Consider the following 17,887-nt stretch of genomic DNA (forward strand, 5'->3'; position numbering starts at 1 on the left):
TGGCAGACCAGTCAGGATAAAAGGAAAAATGAATGCAGCAATATATAGAGATATCCTGGATGAAAACCTGCTCCAGAGCGCTTTTGACCTCAGGCTGGGGCGAAGGTTAATTTTTCAGCAGGCCAACACCCCAAAGCACACAGCCAAGATCTCAAAAGATTGGCTTTAGAACCACTCCGTGAATGTCCTGGAGTGGCCCAGCCAGAGTCCAGACTTGATCCCGATCGAACATCTCTGGAGAGATCTGAAAATGGCTGTGCACAAACGTCTTCCATCCAACCTGATTGAACTTGAGACTTATTGCAAAGAAGAATGGGCAAAACTGCCTAAAGATAGGTGTGCTAAACTTGTGGGATCATATTCAAAAAGACTTGAGGCTGTATTTGCGGATCAGCAAAGTATTAAGCAAAGGCTGTGAATACTTATGTAAATGTGATTTCTTAGTTTTCTATTTTTAATAAATTCAAAAAAAGTAAAAAAAAAAAAAACTTTTTCACATTGTCATAATGGAGTATTTTGTGTAGAATTTTGAGATAAGAGATTAAATTAATACAATTTGGAATGAGACTGTAACATAACAAAATGTGGAAAAAGTGAAGCGCTGTGAATACTTTCCGGATGCACTATATATATATAATATATATATATATATGGAGAGAGATATTTAGATAGAATTAAATCTATTTTGATAGATAGTTTTAGAGATACATATCATGGTTCACGAATCCCTTAACCAGAAGGGTCGTCAGAGCACCAATAAGGACACAGCTTTGAACTGCTTTCTCCACTGTTGACAGTGCCTGGCCTGTTCTTGGGTCGTGGCAAAATGGCACCAGTCTATTACTTAATGTTGATGGCCCAGTTCTTTTTAGGTCTTCCTCTAGATATATATGTATATATATATATATATATATATATATATATATATATGATAGATGGAGATAGAGAGACAAAGATACGGATAGATAGGGTTATGGATAGATTAATAGAGATAGATAGGGATGCATACAGTATAAAGATTAATAGCGACAGATATTTATACAAATTTTAGGTAAATATTTCATATGGCCTAATAAGAGCTTCGAATTAGTTAAAGGTAGTTTTTTTCTACACATACCAATTTTTATGTCAAAGCAGTTTCCCCAAAAACCCCGCATGTTAATTTTGACTGCAAACTACTATTATTTGGGCTGTAGCGTCACCAGCTGGTGTAATAGTGTGAACCGCTCAACAAAAGAGTTTACTTTGCATGGAATTGACTCCATGGCACTTAAGAGAAAAATACCCAAAACCCAGGAAATGTATTGAAATACACCAGGTTTATGGTCTATCCAATATTATGAATTATAATGGATTTCTATAGGTCCAAACAGTGTACATAGCATGTTTTGTGTATAGTATGTGGTTAGCTCCCAAATGCAATAACATGTAACTCACGGCACAATGTCATTTTGAACATCTACATGTTTTAACAACCTGGGGGGAAATCGATTGAAAGTAAAAGAATGTATGTTACATGCACCTGCATGTCACGTGGGTTAACCAAAAATTCAAAAATGTTCTCTCCCTCCTTAGAGCGCCACCTTGATAGCAGGAGGCTCTTCATCAGGCTCCCTGACTGAACGTCTCCTCAAGCAGAATGCCGAGTTGACAGGTTTTGTAGGCCGCCTGACAGAGGAGAAGAACGACTTGAGGAACCACTCGCTGCGGCTGGAAGAAGAACTCCGCTGTTACCGGCATGCCGGCAACACTGTGAGTCCGACCCACCCGGGAAAATGAATGTAAAAGATGTAAAAACATCTTTCATTGTATTGTCCCTCCCCTTAGCAGTCCAGCGGGAGGAGAGGAACGTCAGCCGATGCGCTGCTGCTTTCTCAAGAGAAGGAGACCTGGAGTCGGGAGAAGGTCCGCTTGGAGAAAGCTTTACATCAGGCCCTCGCGCAGGTGGCCCGGCTCCGAGGGGAGGTCAGGGCCGGCATGCTAAGAGAGATAACCGGACCTGAGGCGGACAACGTTGCGCTCAAGGTTGGGAAGTATTGTGGTTAGAAACTGCAGGCTCGGTGTATACTGACTAGGTTAGTTAGGGTGGGATGCGTTATTCAAGGTGTCCTAAAAAAAGAGGAAAGTGAAATATTGTCTCTATTAAGTATGTGTTAACAATGCCCAGAGCCCTTAAGCTTTATTTTCCATTGCGCTAAACTGCTTTTATCAGGCCCGTTTGGGGAGGAACAAACCCCAAAAAGATGAAAAAGGAAGAGTTTATTCAAACTCGTCTAAGAAATGCCATGTAGTTGCGTGGAAATCATGCGTTACTCTGTCTCCATCTTCTGGCATAAAGTCATTATCACAGCCTCAAGTTTTTTAATTTTAAAGATAGATTGTCAATTAACTTTGGTAGGTTGGGAAGGTATCTAAATTAAATATTGGTTGGATATTTATGGTGGGTATGTAAATTTGGTAGAATATTATGGGTTGTCCAGGTTAGGTGGAGTGAATCATTTATGGAGGTAAGCAGTGTATATTAGTTTGGTTAGGGGGGGTTTGTAAGTTGAGTAGGGAGGCTGGTTTTAGGTTTAGAATGATAGATTGGCTTAGTGTATAAGTTACCTTTAGTGCTTGCTAGGTGAGTAGGTAAGTTAGGGCAGTGTTTTTCAACCTTTTTTGAGCCAGGACACGTTTTTTACATTGGAAAAATGTTGCAGCACACCCCTCACCAAAAAAGTTACAAAATGTATAGAATAGAATATACCTTTATTGTCATTGTTACAAAATGACATGGAACAGTATGTTTAATTACAATATAATTTATAATACCCCAAGTTTTTACAGCACAGACACTTGACAATGACATAATTGCAGAAAATGATTCATAAATGTTTTATTAAATTTTAAAAAGTGACATTGGATAATTTCTCACGGCACACCTGACTATCTCTCACGGCACACGAGTGTGCCGCGGCACAGTGGTTGAAAATCACTGAGTTTGGGTATGTTATGCATTCAGCGCTAACTAAATGCTCCAAACAACAATGTTAGGTTGAGTAGGTAGATATTAAGGCAAATGAAGATATAACTGGGGAGGGCAGGTACATAATAGATGATTGGTTAGATAATTTGACTGGGCAGTTAGCTTTGGTTGATGAGTTTATGGGTTGTTCCAGTTAGGGAAGCATATTAGTAGTTTATAGTAGCTTGGTTAGATCTTTAATTTTAGTTGGGAGGTTGGTTAATTACGTAGTTATATCTGGTACGTTGCAATGGAACAGATGCATGCTACACTTAAACAGGGCACTCTGAAATCTGTATAGGTTCAAGGATTACGTATCGATTATGGACTTTATTATGGCCCATTCAAAATATTCATGTAGTGCTTCCCAGTGTTAAATTGTAATGGGAAGACTTTTCTGCAACTGAAAATTCAAACTACACATTACTGTCATTTTTACCTATACGGGGAGAGATTTTTCTCACATACAAATATATTCAAGAATCACTCAAGATCTAAAAATCATGTCTTGATAGATTAAAAATTCCATATGTAAATCGCAGATCATTTTATGGCTCCCCTAAAATACATGATTCACACTAGATCTTTTCTTTTAACGGTACTGAATGAACTGGAAAACTGTCTTTGGAGGTCCTTGAATTTGGCCATAAAAAAGGTGTACCAACTCTTCATATAGTTTATGGTAATAGTTTAGGAATTAAAAGAGCGAATGTGTCCCCACGCAGAGGATGTACGGCAGATACCTGCGCTCTGAGAGCTTCCGGAAGGCTCTTATCTACCAGAAGAAGTACCTTCTGCTGCTGCTCGGCGGCTTCCAGGAATGCGAGGAGGCCACACTGGCCCTGCTCACCAGGATGGGGGGCCGACCTTTGGAAGGCTTGTCGTTCAGCCCCAGGGGGCAGCGCGGGCGGGCGCTGACACGCTTCCGCTCGGCCGTGCGTGTCTCAATCGCCCTCTCCAGGTAAGGCGGCGTACGGAGAATAATAAAGTCCGTTATTTGTCCGAAGCTCTTTCTCATTCTCCGTGTTTCAGGATGCGTTTCCTGGTCAAACGCTGGCACAAGACCACAGGCATGAGCAACACGCAAAAGAGTGAAACAACGCAGATGATCTGTGAGTAGAAAAAATGATTGCACCCGAATATTAGTTTCACTTAGGAGTGCTTTCTTTCCCATATATTGGAAGATTCTGGAGGGGTGCCGGGGTTTGAATGGTTCCACCAGCCTTATAAACGTGTAAATATGATTAACTCATCCAATGCCAGACTTTTCTTTCAAACAGGAATAGCTGCTGCCAGCCATTATTTTGCCATGTTTACTTATTTTTAAAGGCCTACAGAAAATGTAGTTTTATCGCTTCATAGGCATAGTTTTGTTTGTTTGTTTGTTTGTACATGATTCAATTGTTTGTTTGTTTGTACATGATTCCAATTGAATCTTTTCTTCCGGCGCCGTCACGAATGGCAGCCAATCCAGCAGCTCCCGTGTTATTTTCGATTGTTCTCGATTGTTCTCAGCTCAGGGATGCTGCTGGAAATGTGAATTTCCCTTCGGGGATGAACAAAGTATCTATCTATCTATCTATCTATCTAGTACATATCAACACAAACCATTAAGTTTTTCTAGCTTTTTTTAAATGTCTTAAATACTTGTTTCTAAGAAAATGTCTGAGAAAAACAGCTTTTGCTGAAAGGATGCATTTCAAGCAGAACTATCACTTCGATGTTTTTTTTTTTTTCTTTGCTTTTGTCATAAATCCAAAAATCTAAACACTGCTTTCCCTAAACAATGGGAACCTCTTATTTATACGCCTTTATTTTTAATATATAAATCCTTCCAGGTACTGATGATAGAGATTACCTCCACCCGGGTGCGGACTCATCTCGGGACCGAGGAGGGGGCTCAAGTAGGGGAAGAGAATCCCCTCGCTCGCCCGTCTCTGCACAGCACAGGTTGGACCACACTGAGGAGCCTCCACCAAGGCTTATATATATATAAAACATATACATATTATATGTATATATATTTCTCTTTGGGCTAAGGTATCCCGTGACCGAAGAGCTCACGTGCACCCACCTGCAGAGCTACGACCCCGACCGAGCCCTCACCGACTACATCTCCAGACTGGAAGCCCTGCAGAGGAGGCTGGGAAGCGTCACCTCAGGTTCTCATCACTCACGTGCTTGCCAGTTTTGAATTAAAGTTTTAACCCCCCAGATTTTTTTTTTTCAAATTGGCATATTTCAGGCTTCAAATATTTTCTAAGAATCAACAACATGTAAAACACAGTCAGGAAGTAGAACCAAATTGTTTCAACATTTTATTTTTACAAGAAAAAAACTGAAAAGTAGGGGTGGCATAATGTATTAGTCTCCTATTCTCTTAGCTCAGCCAAGTGACACCAGATGTTCTACATGATCCAATATAGACCTATATGACTAAATCGAGTCAAGTCACATTTATTTGTGACGCCCTTAATCACAAAAATGTCTCAAAGGACTGCACAGGATTACAATTATACAATTACCTGATCTTAAACCAACATGAGCCAGAGCAGTTATAACAACAACAAAAAGAGTGTACCCGTGTGTCATCAGGTCTCAGATTAACTGCACCTCCTCTGTGATGGGCTCAGAGGTCTGTGAAAGGAGACAATGGATACAAGACAGTATTATGAAGAACAAAAAATACACTAGGCAGGCTCAGGATGAAGTTGTGGAAAAGTCCAAAGCAGGAATGGGTTAGATTTTGCAACAAATTTTTGCGACAAATTTTATCTAAATGGAAAGAGCATAAAACCACTGTAAACCTAACGAAACCTGGCCATCCCCCTAAACTCTCAACCCAAAGAAGGAGAAAACTAATAAGAGAAGCAACCAAGAAGCCCATGATCACATTGGATGACCTGCAGGCGTACACGGCTCAGGTGGAACAATCTGTGCATAAGACAACTAACCGGTACTAGTTGTACTCTACATAAATCTGACCTTTATGGAAGAATCGCAAGAAGAAACCCCTTTCTGAAAGAAGACCATAAAAAGCCACGTCTGGCACAAATAACATGTCGAACAGGGTTCTCTGGTCACATGAGACTAAAATGCAACTTTTTGGGCTGAATGCAGAACGTTATTTGGCGTAAGAGCAACACCGCAAATCACCCTGAAATCACCACCCATACTGTCAAACGTGATGTTGGCAGCGTCATGCTTTGGGGTTGCTTTTCCTTTGTAGGGACTGGAAAGATGGTTAGAGTTGATGGGAAGGTGGGTGGAGTCTAATACAGGGTGATTCTGGCAGATAATCTGTCTTTAGGACAACGACCCTAAACACAAAGCAAAATCTACAATGGAATGGTTTAAAACAACCTAAAGGTGTTAAAATGGTCAAGTCTAAGTCCAGATCTGAATCCTCTAGACGATTTGTGGAAATATCTGAAAAATGCTGTGCACAATCGATCACCATCACAACCTGAAGGAACTTGAGCTGTTTTGTAAGGAAGAATGGGCAAATAATTCTGTTTACCCAAAATGATTGTGGTTATAAAAAATAGGTTGTACCAAGTAGTAACTCAAAGGGGGGCCTTTTCGATAACACATTATTAAATGTTGTATAAATGTGGTTTATTTTCACAATTGTGTCTCACTTGTTAATTCTTGGAAAATATTTGAATTATTTTTAATTTATAAGTCTGAAACCTGAAATATGGCAACGTATCGAAGAGTTCTTGGGGTGTAATGTTTTTGCAAGGCACTGTCTAACTATTTTTTTCCTCTGTCCTCACATCTAGGTGCTCAGTCTTCACTACATTTTGGTCTGAGAAGATAAGATGCCGACAAACGAGTTGCCTTTTTTCCCCAAACCCTCGCTTTTCTGTACGGACCAAACACTTTATTTGCGCACGACGGGCTTTTCCGTCGCCGCCACTTGAACGATATTATTTAATTCCGCGATGAACGATGTATATTTTCTTTGTGCATAACTGAAAAGAGATTAATTTATGTTTGCGTGGGTGACGGTTGCGAGTTTAACTGGATTCTTCTACACGCTTTTGTTTCAAGGCCCTGAGACATTTGTAGAGAGCTTATTTTTATAGAAGCTTTTCTGACTATTTTGTCAAAAATGGAAATAAAGCAAACAGATTTGAATGTGTCTTTGATTATTTTTCAGTTGCCACAAATTGTGTTGTGAAGAAGCGGTAGTTCTGTGGTGAGCCCGGATTAGTAAAGGATTGTCAAATCCAAATCTTTAAACCATATGTTGTTTTGGTTTTGCTGGTCATATATTGATTTTTTTGGGGAAAAAAAGGTAAATGTATTGTATCGCTGCTTTAAACTGCACAATCCTTTAATTTTATAGATATGAGTAGAATTTTTTTTCACAGCTTGTCATTAGGGAGGAATAGTGGGTCCTCAAGTCAGACTATTTGAGAACTGCTTTGGATCATTGAATGCAACACGGTCTACAAAGAAGGAACGTGACATAGTGGAGTTGTAACTGATGCTTTAATTCCTTCTCTGGACAGTGAAAACCGCAAAGTGCATTACAATACATTGAGATCATGTGCCGATCACTTCACTAAAATAAAGTACATAAACTTTACAAGATATAGTTGTTTTTACAACATATAAATGAGTTTCGAAATTTACGACATTTCCTTGGTAATCATTCAACGTGGATGGAGATAGATTAGACATGCAACCGTCCTGTCAGCCATTGTGTGAGACTACTTATGACAACCGGAAAACCTGGATGTAGTATTATTCCAATATATTCTTCAACTTAAATCTCCAATAAAAAAAAACTATGTTGAGCACTTGGAAATGAACTCGCATCCATTTTCATTATTCATTAAAGGAAAACCGTTGCCGTAAGTGCACCACACTCCCTGTTTCTCATCTTTAACACAGACCTTACTGTGAATTACTTGTCAGTTGAACACGAAACTTGAATTCACACCCATTCTGTCAGTGTTTCCTTCTTTTATATGCGATGACTGGATTGTGTGGCGTGTGTATCATAGTGGTATAGTTGATAGTGGGAAAATATGCGTCCACAAGGTCAAAGTCGTACAGGCGCAGCAACGTGGACCAGATGGTTTTAATTTGCACGTAGGCGAAGTTCTCCCCGATACAGCGATGTCTCCCTAGATAAAAACGCAGAAAGTTGGGGAAACGGATTCAGAATATTTGTCATTTTCAAAACAAAAAACTGAAACTTCCTATTAAGTATCTCTGCATCAAAGAAAATACAAAATCCACAGAATAAAAAACTCAAATGACCCAATGTAAAAAGTACATACATGGTACCATAAAGCAGTGTTTTGATGACCTTATATACAGGGTTCTTACAGCTTAAGACAAGTTAAATTTAAGACTTTTTAATGCCTCCTGAAATCAAATTTAAGACCAAGTCGACAAAAACAAAAAAAACTCAAAATGCAAATAATTCCTGCACACAATGCATGGTCCTCCGTACACTTTGAATGTAGGCTTTCTTATTCATGCGTTCCCATTTTAAGACTTTCGAAAATGGGATTTAAGACATTTTAATGCCAATTGAGGAAACCCTGGTATTATGACATACGGAACTAGACATTTTTAAGGTCCGTACCGGCTCCAAAAGGCACGTAAGCAAATTTCTCTCCGGCGGCAGGGTTGTCATGGAGATAGCGGTCGGGATCGAACTGCGTCCTCTCACGCCACGTGTCGTGCAGTCGTTGGTTAACGGTAGGGGACACGCACACCTGGTGGCCCGCAGGGATGGTAAAGCCGGATGCGGTCTGGGGAACGGACGGAAGACACTTTTCCTCATCTGGTGCTGCTGTTTTGTATAGCAAAAGGGGGGAAAATAAAACGTTACCTGAGTGGAGCGAGCCATTCTCATCATGGTCATGATGGGCGGCCGCAGCCTCAAAGTCTCCTTCAAGCAACGCTCCAACAGGCTGAGGTCCTTCAACTGGAGATGACATCATCCACGTTAGCCACGTACCGTATTTTCCGCACTATAAGGTGCTTGAAAATCAAAAGCTCCCGTGTTTATTGTGCATCACCTTTCAGCTCCTTACTTACTTACGACATTTAGTGCAATAAGTGATTAACCGACAAGTGTTGCTGATTCAAATTGCAAAACAATGAAACAGGAATCAAGCCCGGGTGGCCTTGGTGACGGTATCGAGACTTTACCACTACAGCACCAATGTTATAATGGCATGCTTATCTCATCATCACATTACTTTTACTCACGGTGCCAGAAACACAGATTTTCTCAGTATATTTTGTTTTCCATCCACTTCACCTCCGTAAACAACGTTGCAATACAATATGGGCAGTGTTCATACATCTTTCATGGCCAAATTCAAGCACTTTTAAAGCCAACTTTCCAATTCATCCAGTGCCAACATCTTCACCGTAGGAGGGGCGATGACACTTCATGTGACGATGTCCTACAAACTAATGCCAGCGGCCGTTAGTCACGAGGGAAGAAGGACTGCAACGGCAAAGTGAAGCCACCAGAGCAGCCCTGTCGGCGTCATTTTTAAGCAGACTTGATTTATTTTTCTTCATTTGACACGTGTTCTATCTGGTCAAACTCAAGGGAAGCTTGGCAACAATTTCATGCATTTACAAGTGTTGCGCCCAAAAAAATTAAGCCATTTTCAAACTTTGAAAACACTTTAAAATTTAAGGATTTTTAAGGATTTCAGACACACATACAAACCTCGTATATATATACATATATATATATATATATATATATATATATATAAGTACAAACGTAAAAGAGACATTCTGTTTTCTGTTTTAGTCTTTTGCAATGGTATTGACCCACAGAATGCAGAGAAAATCCACTATGCACATCAGTGTTTCTGGTACCATAAGTAAATGTAATATGATAATAAGATAAGCTCTATTGCCTTTCAAATGTCACCTGTACCTCTGGTGGTCTAATTGTGAAAGACGCCGTCCATAATTTGATTTGTTAATCTCTGCCACCATCTCCTGGCTTATAGTTATGATTGCAGACAATATTTACCTTGTCAAAATGACACTTTAGCCTATCTTTTGAACGTTTGTCTTCTGTTTTAACCGTTGACTGTCCACTTCAGTGTAATAAGCTTCATAGTAGTGCACATAACAGTTTAATACATGTTTTTTGACAACAAAGCGCAGCGACGCATACCAGCTATGAAGAACTGTTAAGCATCCAGACTTTTATAAGCTATTAGATCAGCACAGATGTATGGGGATACTCCATTTACAATATAGTAGTACAGATTGTGTGGACTGAAGTCAAGCAGACTGGAGGTTTCGGTTAGATGTGTAAATATCTCAGGAGGAAATCGGTATGGATCAGTAGCTAGCCCTGCTAATGCTATCCTCAGTTTCTCTAAATAGCGCTCTTTGTGCTATTGGTGGTGTTGGTGTTGAATAGTATAGCTTGTTTTGGTTGTTTTGGTTTACTGGCCCCACTATTTACCACAGCTTACTGCCCACCGTCACGGCGTCACGTGTGTGCAAAGGGTCAATTGTCCGGGGAATACGGTAATACGATTTTTATTAACCTGATCTAGTTGCAAGGGGGGCAGGTGGTCACCACACACGGCCTTCTGCTCGGCATAGCAACGCTCCTGTAAGGTTTTGTCCCCGGCCAGGAAGAAACCCATCCAGGCGCTCGTTGTAGACGAGGTGTGTTGACCGGCCAGCAGGAGTCCGATCAGCATGCCGCCGATCTCGTCGTCTGACAGGGGCCGGCCGTCCCTGAAGAATACAATCCGTCACGCTCCCGAATCCAGCATGTTTTATCCATTTCATCACAATATTTGATATTTTCTTACTTGTAGGTAGCATCCACGAGGGTTTGCAAGATGTCGTCCACTTTCTCCGCAGATTTTCTTCTCTTCTGAATCACTTTGTAGAAGATGTTCTTGATTTCCCGGTGAGCTCTGTCCCGCTTCCTGATGAAAACAAAACATAAAATTAAAATAATATCTTCTGAAAAAATACAAATCATAGACAAAAGTTCAAGGTTCAAAAAATACATTTTCAAACAACTATACTGAATTGAAATACGGTATTATCGACACTATGAAGTGTACCGGATAATAAGGGGCATCCCTCTTAAAGTATTCTGTCATTATATCATATATAGGGCCCACTTGACTGTAAGGCGTATGGAATTAAAACTACAGTAAGTGCTACAGTAATTATGGTAAATGGACTGCGCGGCGGCTGAATGGTTACCACACAACCCCCACAATGCGGAGGTCCGGCCTCCTTGTGAGTAGTTTGCATGTTCTCCCTGCGCGGGTTAGCTCCGGGCACTGTGGTTTTCTCCCACATTACAAAGACATGCATGTCAGGTTAATTGGCCGGTTCAAAGTTTTGCTAGGTGTGAATGAGCGAGTGAGTGGTCTATCTCTGTCTGCTCTGTGACTGGTTGGCAATTAGTTGAGGATGTCCCCTGCTCACCAACCAAAGATAGTTAGGAAGGGCTCCAGCAACAACAACAAAAGCGACAAAAAATGAATGAAATAATAAATATAGCACTTAAACCAATTACTGAGGACCTCCAGATTGTTTTACAATGCACTTCACACTTTACCCATTTAGACACTTAGATAGCAGAGTCAGCCATGAGAGGCACCTACCTGCTCATTGGGGGCATTAGGGGTTCAGTGTCTTGCCCAAGGACACTTCATCATTTAACTCGAAGGAGCCGGGAATCCAGCCTGCCACCTCTTTTGTCCTAAAATGACCGCTCTACCTGTTAAGATACTGCCGTCTGCTGCCTCGACATCCACGCTGGAAATTAGTCTCGTGCAGGGAAATATCCATTCGAAAGCAGGGCATGTCATTGCGTATAGACATGATGTGTCAATGTGTCTCGACCTCCACGGCAGATGCTCCACAGAACCCTCAGCATTCTATATAATCCAGGTTAAGAACCCCTGGTATTTACGTTTTATGTGATGTTTTTTCATGGTTTCCCCAGGATTCTTCCATTCAAGTTCAAGACTTTAAGACTTTCTCCTGACCGCGTCCAATGAAATTTAAGACCAATATTGCACCTATTCTGACATACATACGCGGGAGGTGTCACCAAGTTGTGACGGACCCCATCGCATGTCCCCACCTGGCGGCGACAGCAGGTACTTTGAAGCCCAGTGCCGAAAGAATGGGGAAGATATTGTGTACCTGGCAGCTAAGGTTTGGTTGGCAGTGGCGGTTAGACTACACTGGCTCCGAGTGTGCACTGCCCCCCCAACCCGGGCTGAAGCCTGGACTGAGGCAGGGGGGTGACATCAGGAACTGAACCCCGCCGTCGACGACCAGGCCTAAAGTTTCAAGTTTTTAAAACCTTGGGGAATCCCTATTTTTAAAAATAACTGCTATGCAAACCCGAATCGGCGAAGTACGAGACCGTGAAAAAAGAACCACGTTGTAGTAAGGGTTTACTGTATTTGGACCTCAATGTTAAGGTTTTCCTTCATGATGATGATGTCATTTGTTATACCTAAAGCTGGGCAGTGGCAGCCATCCTGGCAGCAGCCAGGCAGCATGACTGAAGCCTCCGTCCAGGTCGGCATAGAGCTGAGCCACGTGTTCGTCCAGAAGACCGCGGATCTCCTTCCCGTGCAGGCAACTGCTGGCCGTCAGGATGATCAGCTCGGACAATGCCTCGAACAGGTCTGAACATGGATTTGAATATGCCACAAGATGAGACAAGGCACTCCCGGAGACCCCACACATTTTCCTGTGAAGGTAACATAACCTTCCCCTTCTCTCATTAGGGGCCGCAGTCAGCTTTTAACAGAAAAAGTGAGATGATTGCAGTGCATGAATGTAAAAATGCCACAATCAAACAACCCTACTGGATTCTTCACAGAAGAGAATAAAAACGTTAAGTGCAATAACTTAGCAGCATCAATTAAAAGAAAAGTCTATCTCAAAAGGTTTATAGATAGATAGATAGATACTTTGTTCATCCCCGAAGGGAAATTCACATTTCCAGCAGCATCCCTGAGCTGAGAACAATCGAGAACAATCGAAAATAACACGGGAGATACATATATATTCAGTTTCATGCAATAGTATATATTTTATTTCTCCATCCCACTGTACCCGCTGCCCATCTCAGCTCCATGGGCGGCAGAGTGTTCAGCCACTCTGCCCCCCAGCTCTGGAACTCATTACCATCTGACCTTATGGAATTCCGCCACCCTGTCCACCCTCAATTCCGGACTCAAAACCCAGCTCTTCAGATTTGTCTGTTTATCTGCTTTACATACCACCCTCCTTTTTTAACTTTACCTCATTTATATTTGATATTCATTACTTGCTTCTTTTATTCATGTTTTATTGTTGTTTGATATTCTATGTACAGCGACCTTGGGTTTCCTACAAGGCGCTTTAAAGTAAAATAAATAATTATAATCATTATTATTATACTTTATAGGTGTTGGGTAATAATGATGGTAATATGAAGCTTACATTTTCAGTTGCAGGGGGTTTTTCCATTACAATTTACCACTGAGAAACACTACCTTAATTTTTTTGCATGGCCCATAATAAATGTCCATACCTGCTACATAATCCTTGCCCTAATACACATTTTATAGTGCCCTGTTTGGGTGAAGCATGCACCTGTCCTCTTGGGCGCAACCCGTAGGGGGCACTGACGCTTCATAGGACAATGCCGTACAAACTGATGCCAGCTAATGTTAATCACGAGGGAAGAAGAAATGCAATGGCAAAGTGAAACCACCAGAGAGCAGTGTGAGCTACATTTTTAAGCAGACTTGGTTCATTTTTCTTTATTTAATGTGTGGTCTATTGAGGCAGACCGCCGAGAAATATGGCAACGATTACAAGCATTTACAAGCACTTCACCCAAAATTCAAAGATTTTTCAAACCTTGTAAACACAAAATTACTATTCAGGGATCTTCAAGGATTTCAAGCACTCGTACAAACTCGGCTCAAAGTGCGGAAAATACCATAATATATAATCGTGATATTGAATACATTTATGTTTTATTTATTTTGTTTGGTGACCCTGGCTTTCATCTAATATGTGTTGAGGAGATTTTGTTTTCTTAAAGGTGGGGTGCACAATCTGAAAACCTAAGGCTGCAATCATGACTAAGCCAGACGATGGCAGCAGAGTAACACATAATTTGCGTGCAAGACAGTAAACAGCCTCTCTTAGACAAGCTGGAATGATCTTTTCCTTTTTCATCTTTTTAGGGGTTTGTTCCTCCCAAAAAAGCAGTCAGGCGCAATGGAAAACAGAGCACAAGGGCTCTTTGAACTCAGGTGGGCATATCTAACACGTAGTTAATAGAGGAAATATTTAACTTTTTAAAAGACACCTCAAATCACGCACCGCACCTTTAAAAAAAAAAGGGAAACAAAACGGCATTGATCTTACTTCTCCGTCCACTGTCTCCCCATCTCTGAAAATACTCGACGGTCTCGGCTTCGATGATCTTGACGTGTTCCCTGAAGCGAGCCATGTTCAGTCCCGTCTTCAGCATCTTCTTTTGTTCCAAAAAGATCTACGCGCGCATGAAAAGACCCCGGTCGGACTCGTTTCTCACAATTTTGGATGACTTCTTTGCGACGGGGCGGATTCTCACCGGATTGGGGACGTCGTAGGCGACTCCCTTGCCGAAGACCGGCGTAGTGAGACGGGAGTAGACGTCCTCGGCGTTCAGGTCTTCGTTCTTGCTGTTGAAAAGCAAGGTGGCGGCGTCGCTTCCCAGGAGGTACGTGAAGGTTTTGCCCACCATTGTGAAGCTGAAAACGGGGCCGTACTACGGGGGCGCAGAAAAATTTGTTTTTTTGGTCTTTTTGCAACAAAATATTGGATCGAGTTATTAACAAATCACTCGAAAAGAGAAAAAGGGATCAGGGGTTGAAGCCTAAGGCTGATAGGACACCATTGCATGCTATAAATCCATTTCAACTCAATATCATGTATCCTGTGAGACAATGCTGAGAGAAGCACAAGAGAAAAATGAGCCACAATGACCTGCAGTTTTAAACACGTCAACTGGATGCTCACCAAGCCAGGTGCCACTTGCAAAGCACCCGCTGTATTTGCAGTATTCCTCACTACCATTTCCGTCCAAAGTTCTTTTCTTCTGAGACAATAACTTTTCTACTGCATTCTAGCAAAATGTAAATACTCTCATGAGAACATTCCTGTCCGTATTACATTTTTTGCCATTTAGTTGATAGTTTGTCGCCAGGCGGACAAAATATGCCTGTTATTATTTACTGTAATCCCTCGTTTTTGAGGTGTTGCTTCCCAAAAACTTCCCGCAATACTTCAAACCCGCCAAGTGAGAAGCTTTTATATGTTTATTTAGAACAGGCTCAAGTATTTGTATAGCAAATAGAGGTACTGTATTTTATACAGGTGATGGTGTCATAATAGTCTGTGGTTTGCAATAATCTGTGGTCTGTGCAGCCCTTTGAGACTCTTTGTGATTAAGAACTATACAAATAAACATGACTTGACCAGAGAGCATTGAGGAAATTCACTTCAGTGATTTTTTTCCGAAAGTGAAAGTCACAAAGTAATGTTTAATTTACATTAAATTAACAACAAAAAACTGAAGAGCTGTCTGGGAGCCGAAGGAGACGGCTTTTTTTTAGTGAGCCGAGTCGAAAGAGTCGCTTCTCTGGAAAAAGAGCTGGAGTTCTCATGACTGCGTAGAAGAACGGTAAAAACATATATGTAAAGAAAAATTTAAATAAAAGCAATCTGACATATGTAGACCAACTGTACATGAAGTATATCAGCTTTTATCATAAACGGATATGCTTAAAGCAAACTACAAGTTCAAACTAATGTCGGGAACTTTAAGTTAAAGAACAAAGTTCAGCCTGGTGTCAAAAAAAGAGAGACCAAGGTGCAAGTAGAAAACTGAAGTTATGGTTTCCCGTTGACTTATACAACACCTTAAAAAAACCTGAAACTAAGAATTGGCCGATAACACAAAAACGTGCAAACAGATGGGAAGCAGAAAATTAAAGTTGCAGTTTCCTTTTGACCTGTGCAACGCCTCAAATAAGGTATAAGAATCTCGCTTTAAAATGTCATAGACAGACTATTGCAAATATTGTCCGATTGAAGACTTGTATAACGGTGGTCTGCGGAATATATTCTGCCAATAAAAACCTCTCGAGAAGCGGTTCATCTCCAGCCTCTTACAATACCAACATTCTCCTCACCCGAAACACGGGAAGTACAAGATCAGAAATCCAAATCTTTCTTCACATGCAAAGCGACTAAACATACTGCGAGTAACCTGCAATTGACTCCTCGCAAACACACACACACAAGACAATTGCTGTCAACCTGTTCGGTTTTGCCGTCCAAAGTACATTTTTTTATGCATTTTAAGACGAGTACGACGTACAAGGGAATCTGTACGGAAAAAAACGCAAATTTGTCAATGATGGGTACCATCCGGTACACACCGACTATCACGAAACGGCAAATCAATCAAGTCAAAGGAGTTTGCCGCGGTGGCCTCTATCTCGGTATCGTTTTTTTTCCAATGCAAACGAAACGAGCGGTTTGATGCTACTGTGCGCATACGGCTGCCGCCTGGGGATTTCCCATCATGCATCATTCTGAAAATAAAAAAATAAAAAATAAAAATATATATATATATGGTGTACGAATATTTTGTATTTTGTGCGGGAAAATACGACAGTTTGTACGGGCATAGAGCCGTGGCGGTTGACAGGTATGTATTAAGTACATCTAAATGTATAAAATCTTATTTTTAGAAAACTCGAGCGAAAAAATAATCTTTTTTGACACTCTTGTGCACTATTGTGGGTATCAAAACTTACTTTTTCGTAAGCATTTTCCAAAAACTCAATAGGACTTTTCCCAAACGCAATGGCATGTCCCAGGAAGGGGATGCTGGAAGGGATGTAAGGTGGATATTTCTGGGGAAAGAAAACAAACAAATGTAAGAATTCCCCCCAATTGAGTTCACTTGAATAGGACTTTACCGTATTCTCTTCAGAAGTTTGTTTGAAATGAATTTTGCTGTAGAAGTATCCCAAAGTGAGCGTGACGACGGACGTAGCCAAAACAAAGGAAGTTAAGTTGTCGTTCATTTTGCCCACGGTGTCTTCGAGCAGTTTGGTGCTCATTTGATAGAAATGCATGGACATTTTTTTCAGAAGGCGTTTGAGTGTCCAGGCAGATGATTACAAATTCGAGAAAGTCCTGAAAGACATATTTGAGAGCTGTTGATGTTTCACTGCCATCTCTACCTGTCAACGGCAGTCCCGCCCCCGCCTGACCGATAGAGGATTATGATTGGTTGTTCTGTCCGTGTCTGTCACGTTAGTCCTTCTTTGATTGGCTGCTCCCGTCTGAACCCATGTCGGGTGTTATGATGTCATTTTGTATTTCACAAGTTTATATTTCTTTTATCGATCGTATTATCATTTTAGCTCAAATTTACAGTTTTAAGTACAAAATCACGGGCGGATCAATTTTTTTAATCACTTATCAATTTAAAATGAAAAAAATAAATTGATGTCCATCAAACTTTTCCCCCAACCAAAAGACCATTAAAACTAATATTTGTAAACATTTTGGGATTTATTTTTGTAAGTGATGTTTTCTCCCCTGGCATGTTTATTATAATGATAATAACAATGATAATAAAACTACCAAATGAAAAAGAAGTTCATATTTCTTGCCCAACAAGACATTTTGGTTGAATAGTCATTGATAGCTTTTTTCCATCTTCGCTACATTGCTAAAATTCGCCCTATGCTGTCTCATTCGGATGCAGAATTTTGAATTCATTCGTTTGTTACCTCCTGTCTCGATTACTGTAATGCA

General features: G+C 40.8%; 3 protein-coding genes across 5 annotated transcripts in view; 2 read left to right on the plus strand and 1 right to left on the minus strand.

Annotated features, from left to right (window-relative positions):
- akap9 (A-kinase anchoring protein 9) overlaps window positions 1–7,150 on the plus strand; it is an 80,542-nt gene extending 73,392 nt beyond the window's left edge. For 2 of the 3 annotated variants that reach the window (XM_088329324.1, XM_088329327.1), the window contains 7 exons: window positions 1,576–1,752; window positions 1,828–2,025; window positions 3,733–3,968; window positions 4,040–4,119; window positions 4,846–4,957; window positions 5,048–5,169; window positions 6,793–7,150. In XM_088329324.1, coding sequence (XP_088185450.1) covers window positions 1,576–1,752; window positions 1,828–2,025; window positions 3,733–3,968; window positions 4,040–4,119; window positions 4,846–4,957; window positions 5,048–5,169; window positions 6,793–6,830 — 963 coding nt within the window. In that variant the 3' untranslated portion in view covers window positions 6,831–7,150. The remainder of the gene's footprint in view (window positions 1–1,575; window positions 1,753–1,827; window positions 2,026–3,732; window positions 3,969–4,039; window positions 4,120–4,845; window positions 4,958–5,047; window positions 5,170–6,792) is intronic. The other variant, XM_088329326.1, reaches the window with a different exon arrangement.
- A 340-nt stretch (window positions 7,151–7,490) lies between these two features.
- cyp51a1 (cytochrome P450 family 51 subfamily A member 1) lies at window positions 7,491–17,326 on the minus strand. The gene is made up of 10 exons (XM_088329330.1): window positions 17,041–17,326; window positions 16,876–16,974; window positions 14,643–14,819; window positions 14,435–14,561; window positions 12,519–12,693; window positions 10,840–10,959; window positions 10,567–10,762; window positions 8,865–8,960; window positions 8,616–8,784; window positions 7,491–8,148 (listed from the first exon to the last, which is right to left on the minus strand). Exons 1-10 carry the CDS (start codon window positions 17,203–17,205, stop codon window positions 7,970–7,972), a joined length of 1,503 nt encoding a protein of 500 aa, XP_088185456.1. The 5' UTR covers window positions 17,206–17,326; the 3' UTR covers window positions 7,491–7,969.
- LOC148371313 (uncharacterized) overlaps window positions 14,204–17,887 on the plus strand; it is a 40,336-nt gene continuing 36,652 nt past the window's right edge. The window contains exon 1 of the mRNA XM_088329332.1: window positions 14,204–14,771. The gene's annotated coding sequence lies outside the window, so the exon portion shown is untranslated. The remainder of the gene's footprint in view (window positions 14,772–17,887) is intronic.

This window comes from Urocampus carinirostris, chromosome 2, assembly GCF_059441175.1.
Source record: "Urocampus carinirostris isolate Australia breed hairy pipefish chromosome 2, RoL_Ucar_1.0, whole genome shotgun sequence".
Lineage (NCBI taxonomy): Eukaryota > Metazoa > Chordata > Actinopteri > Syngnathiformes > Syngnathidae > Urocampus > Urocampus carinirostris.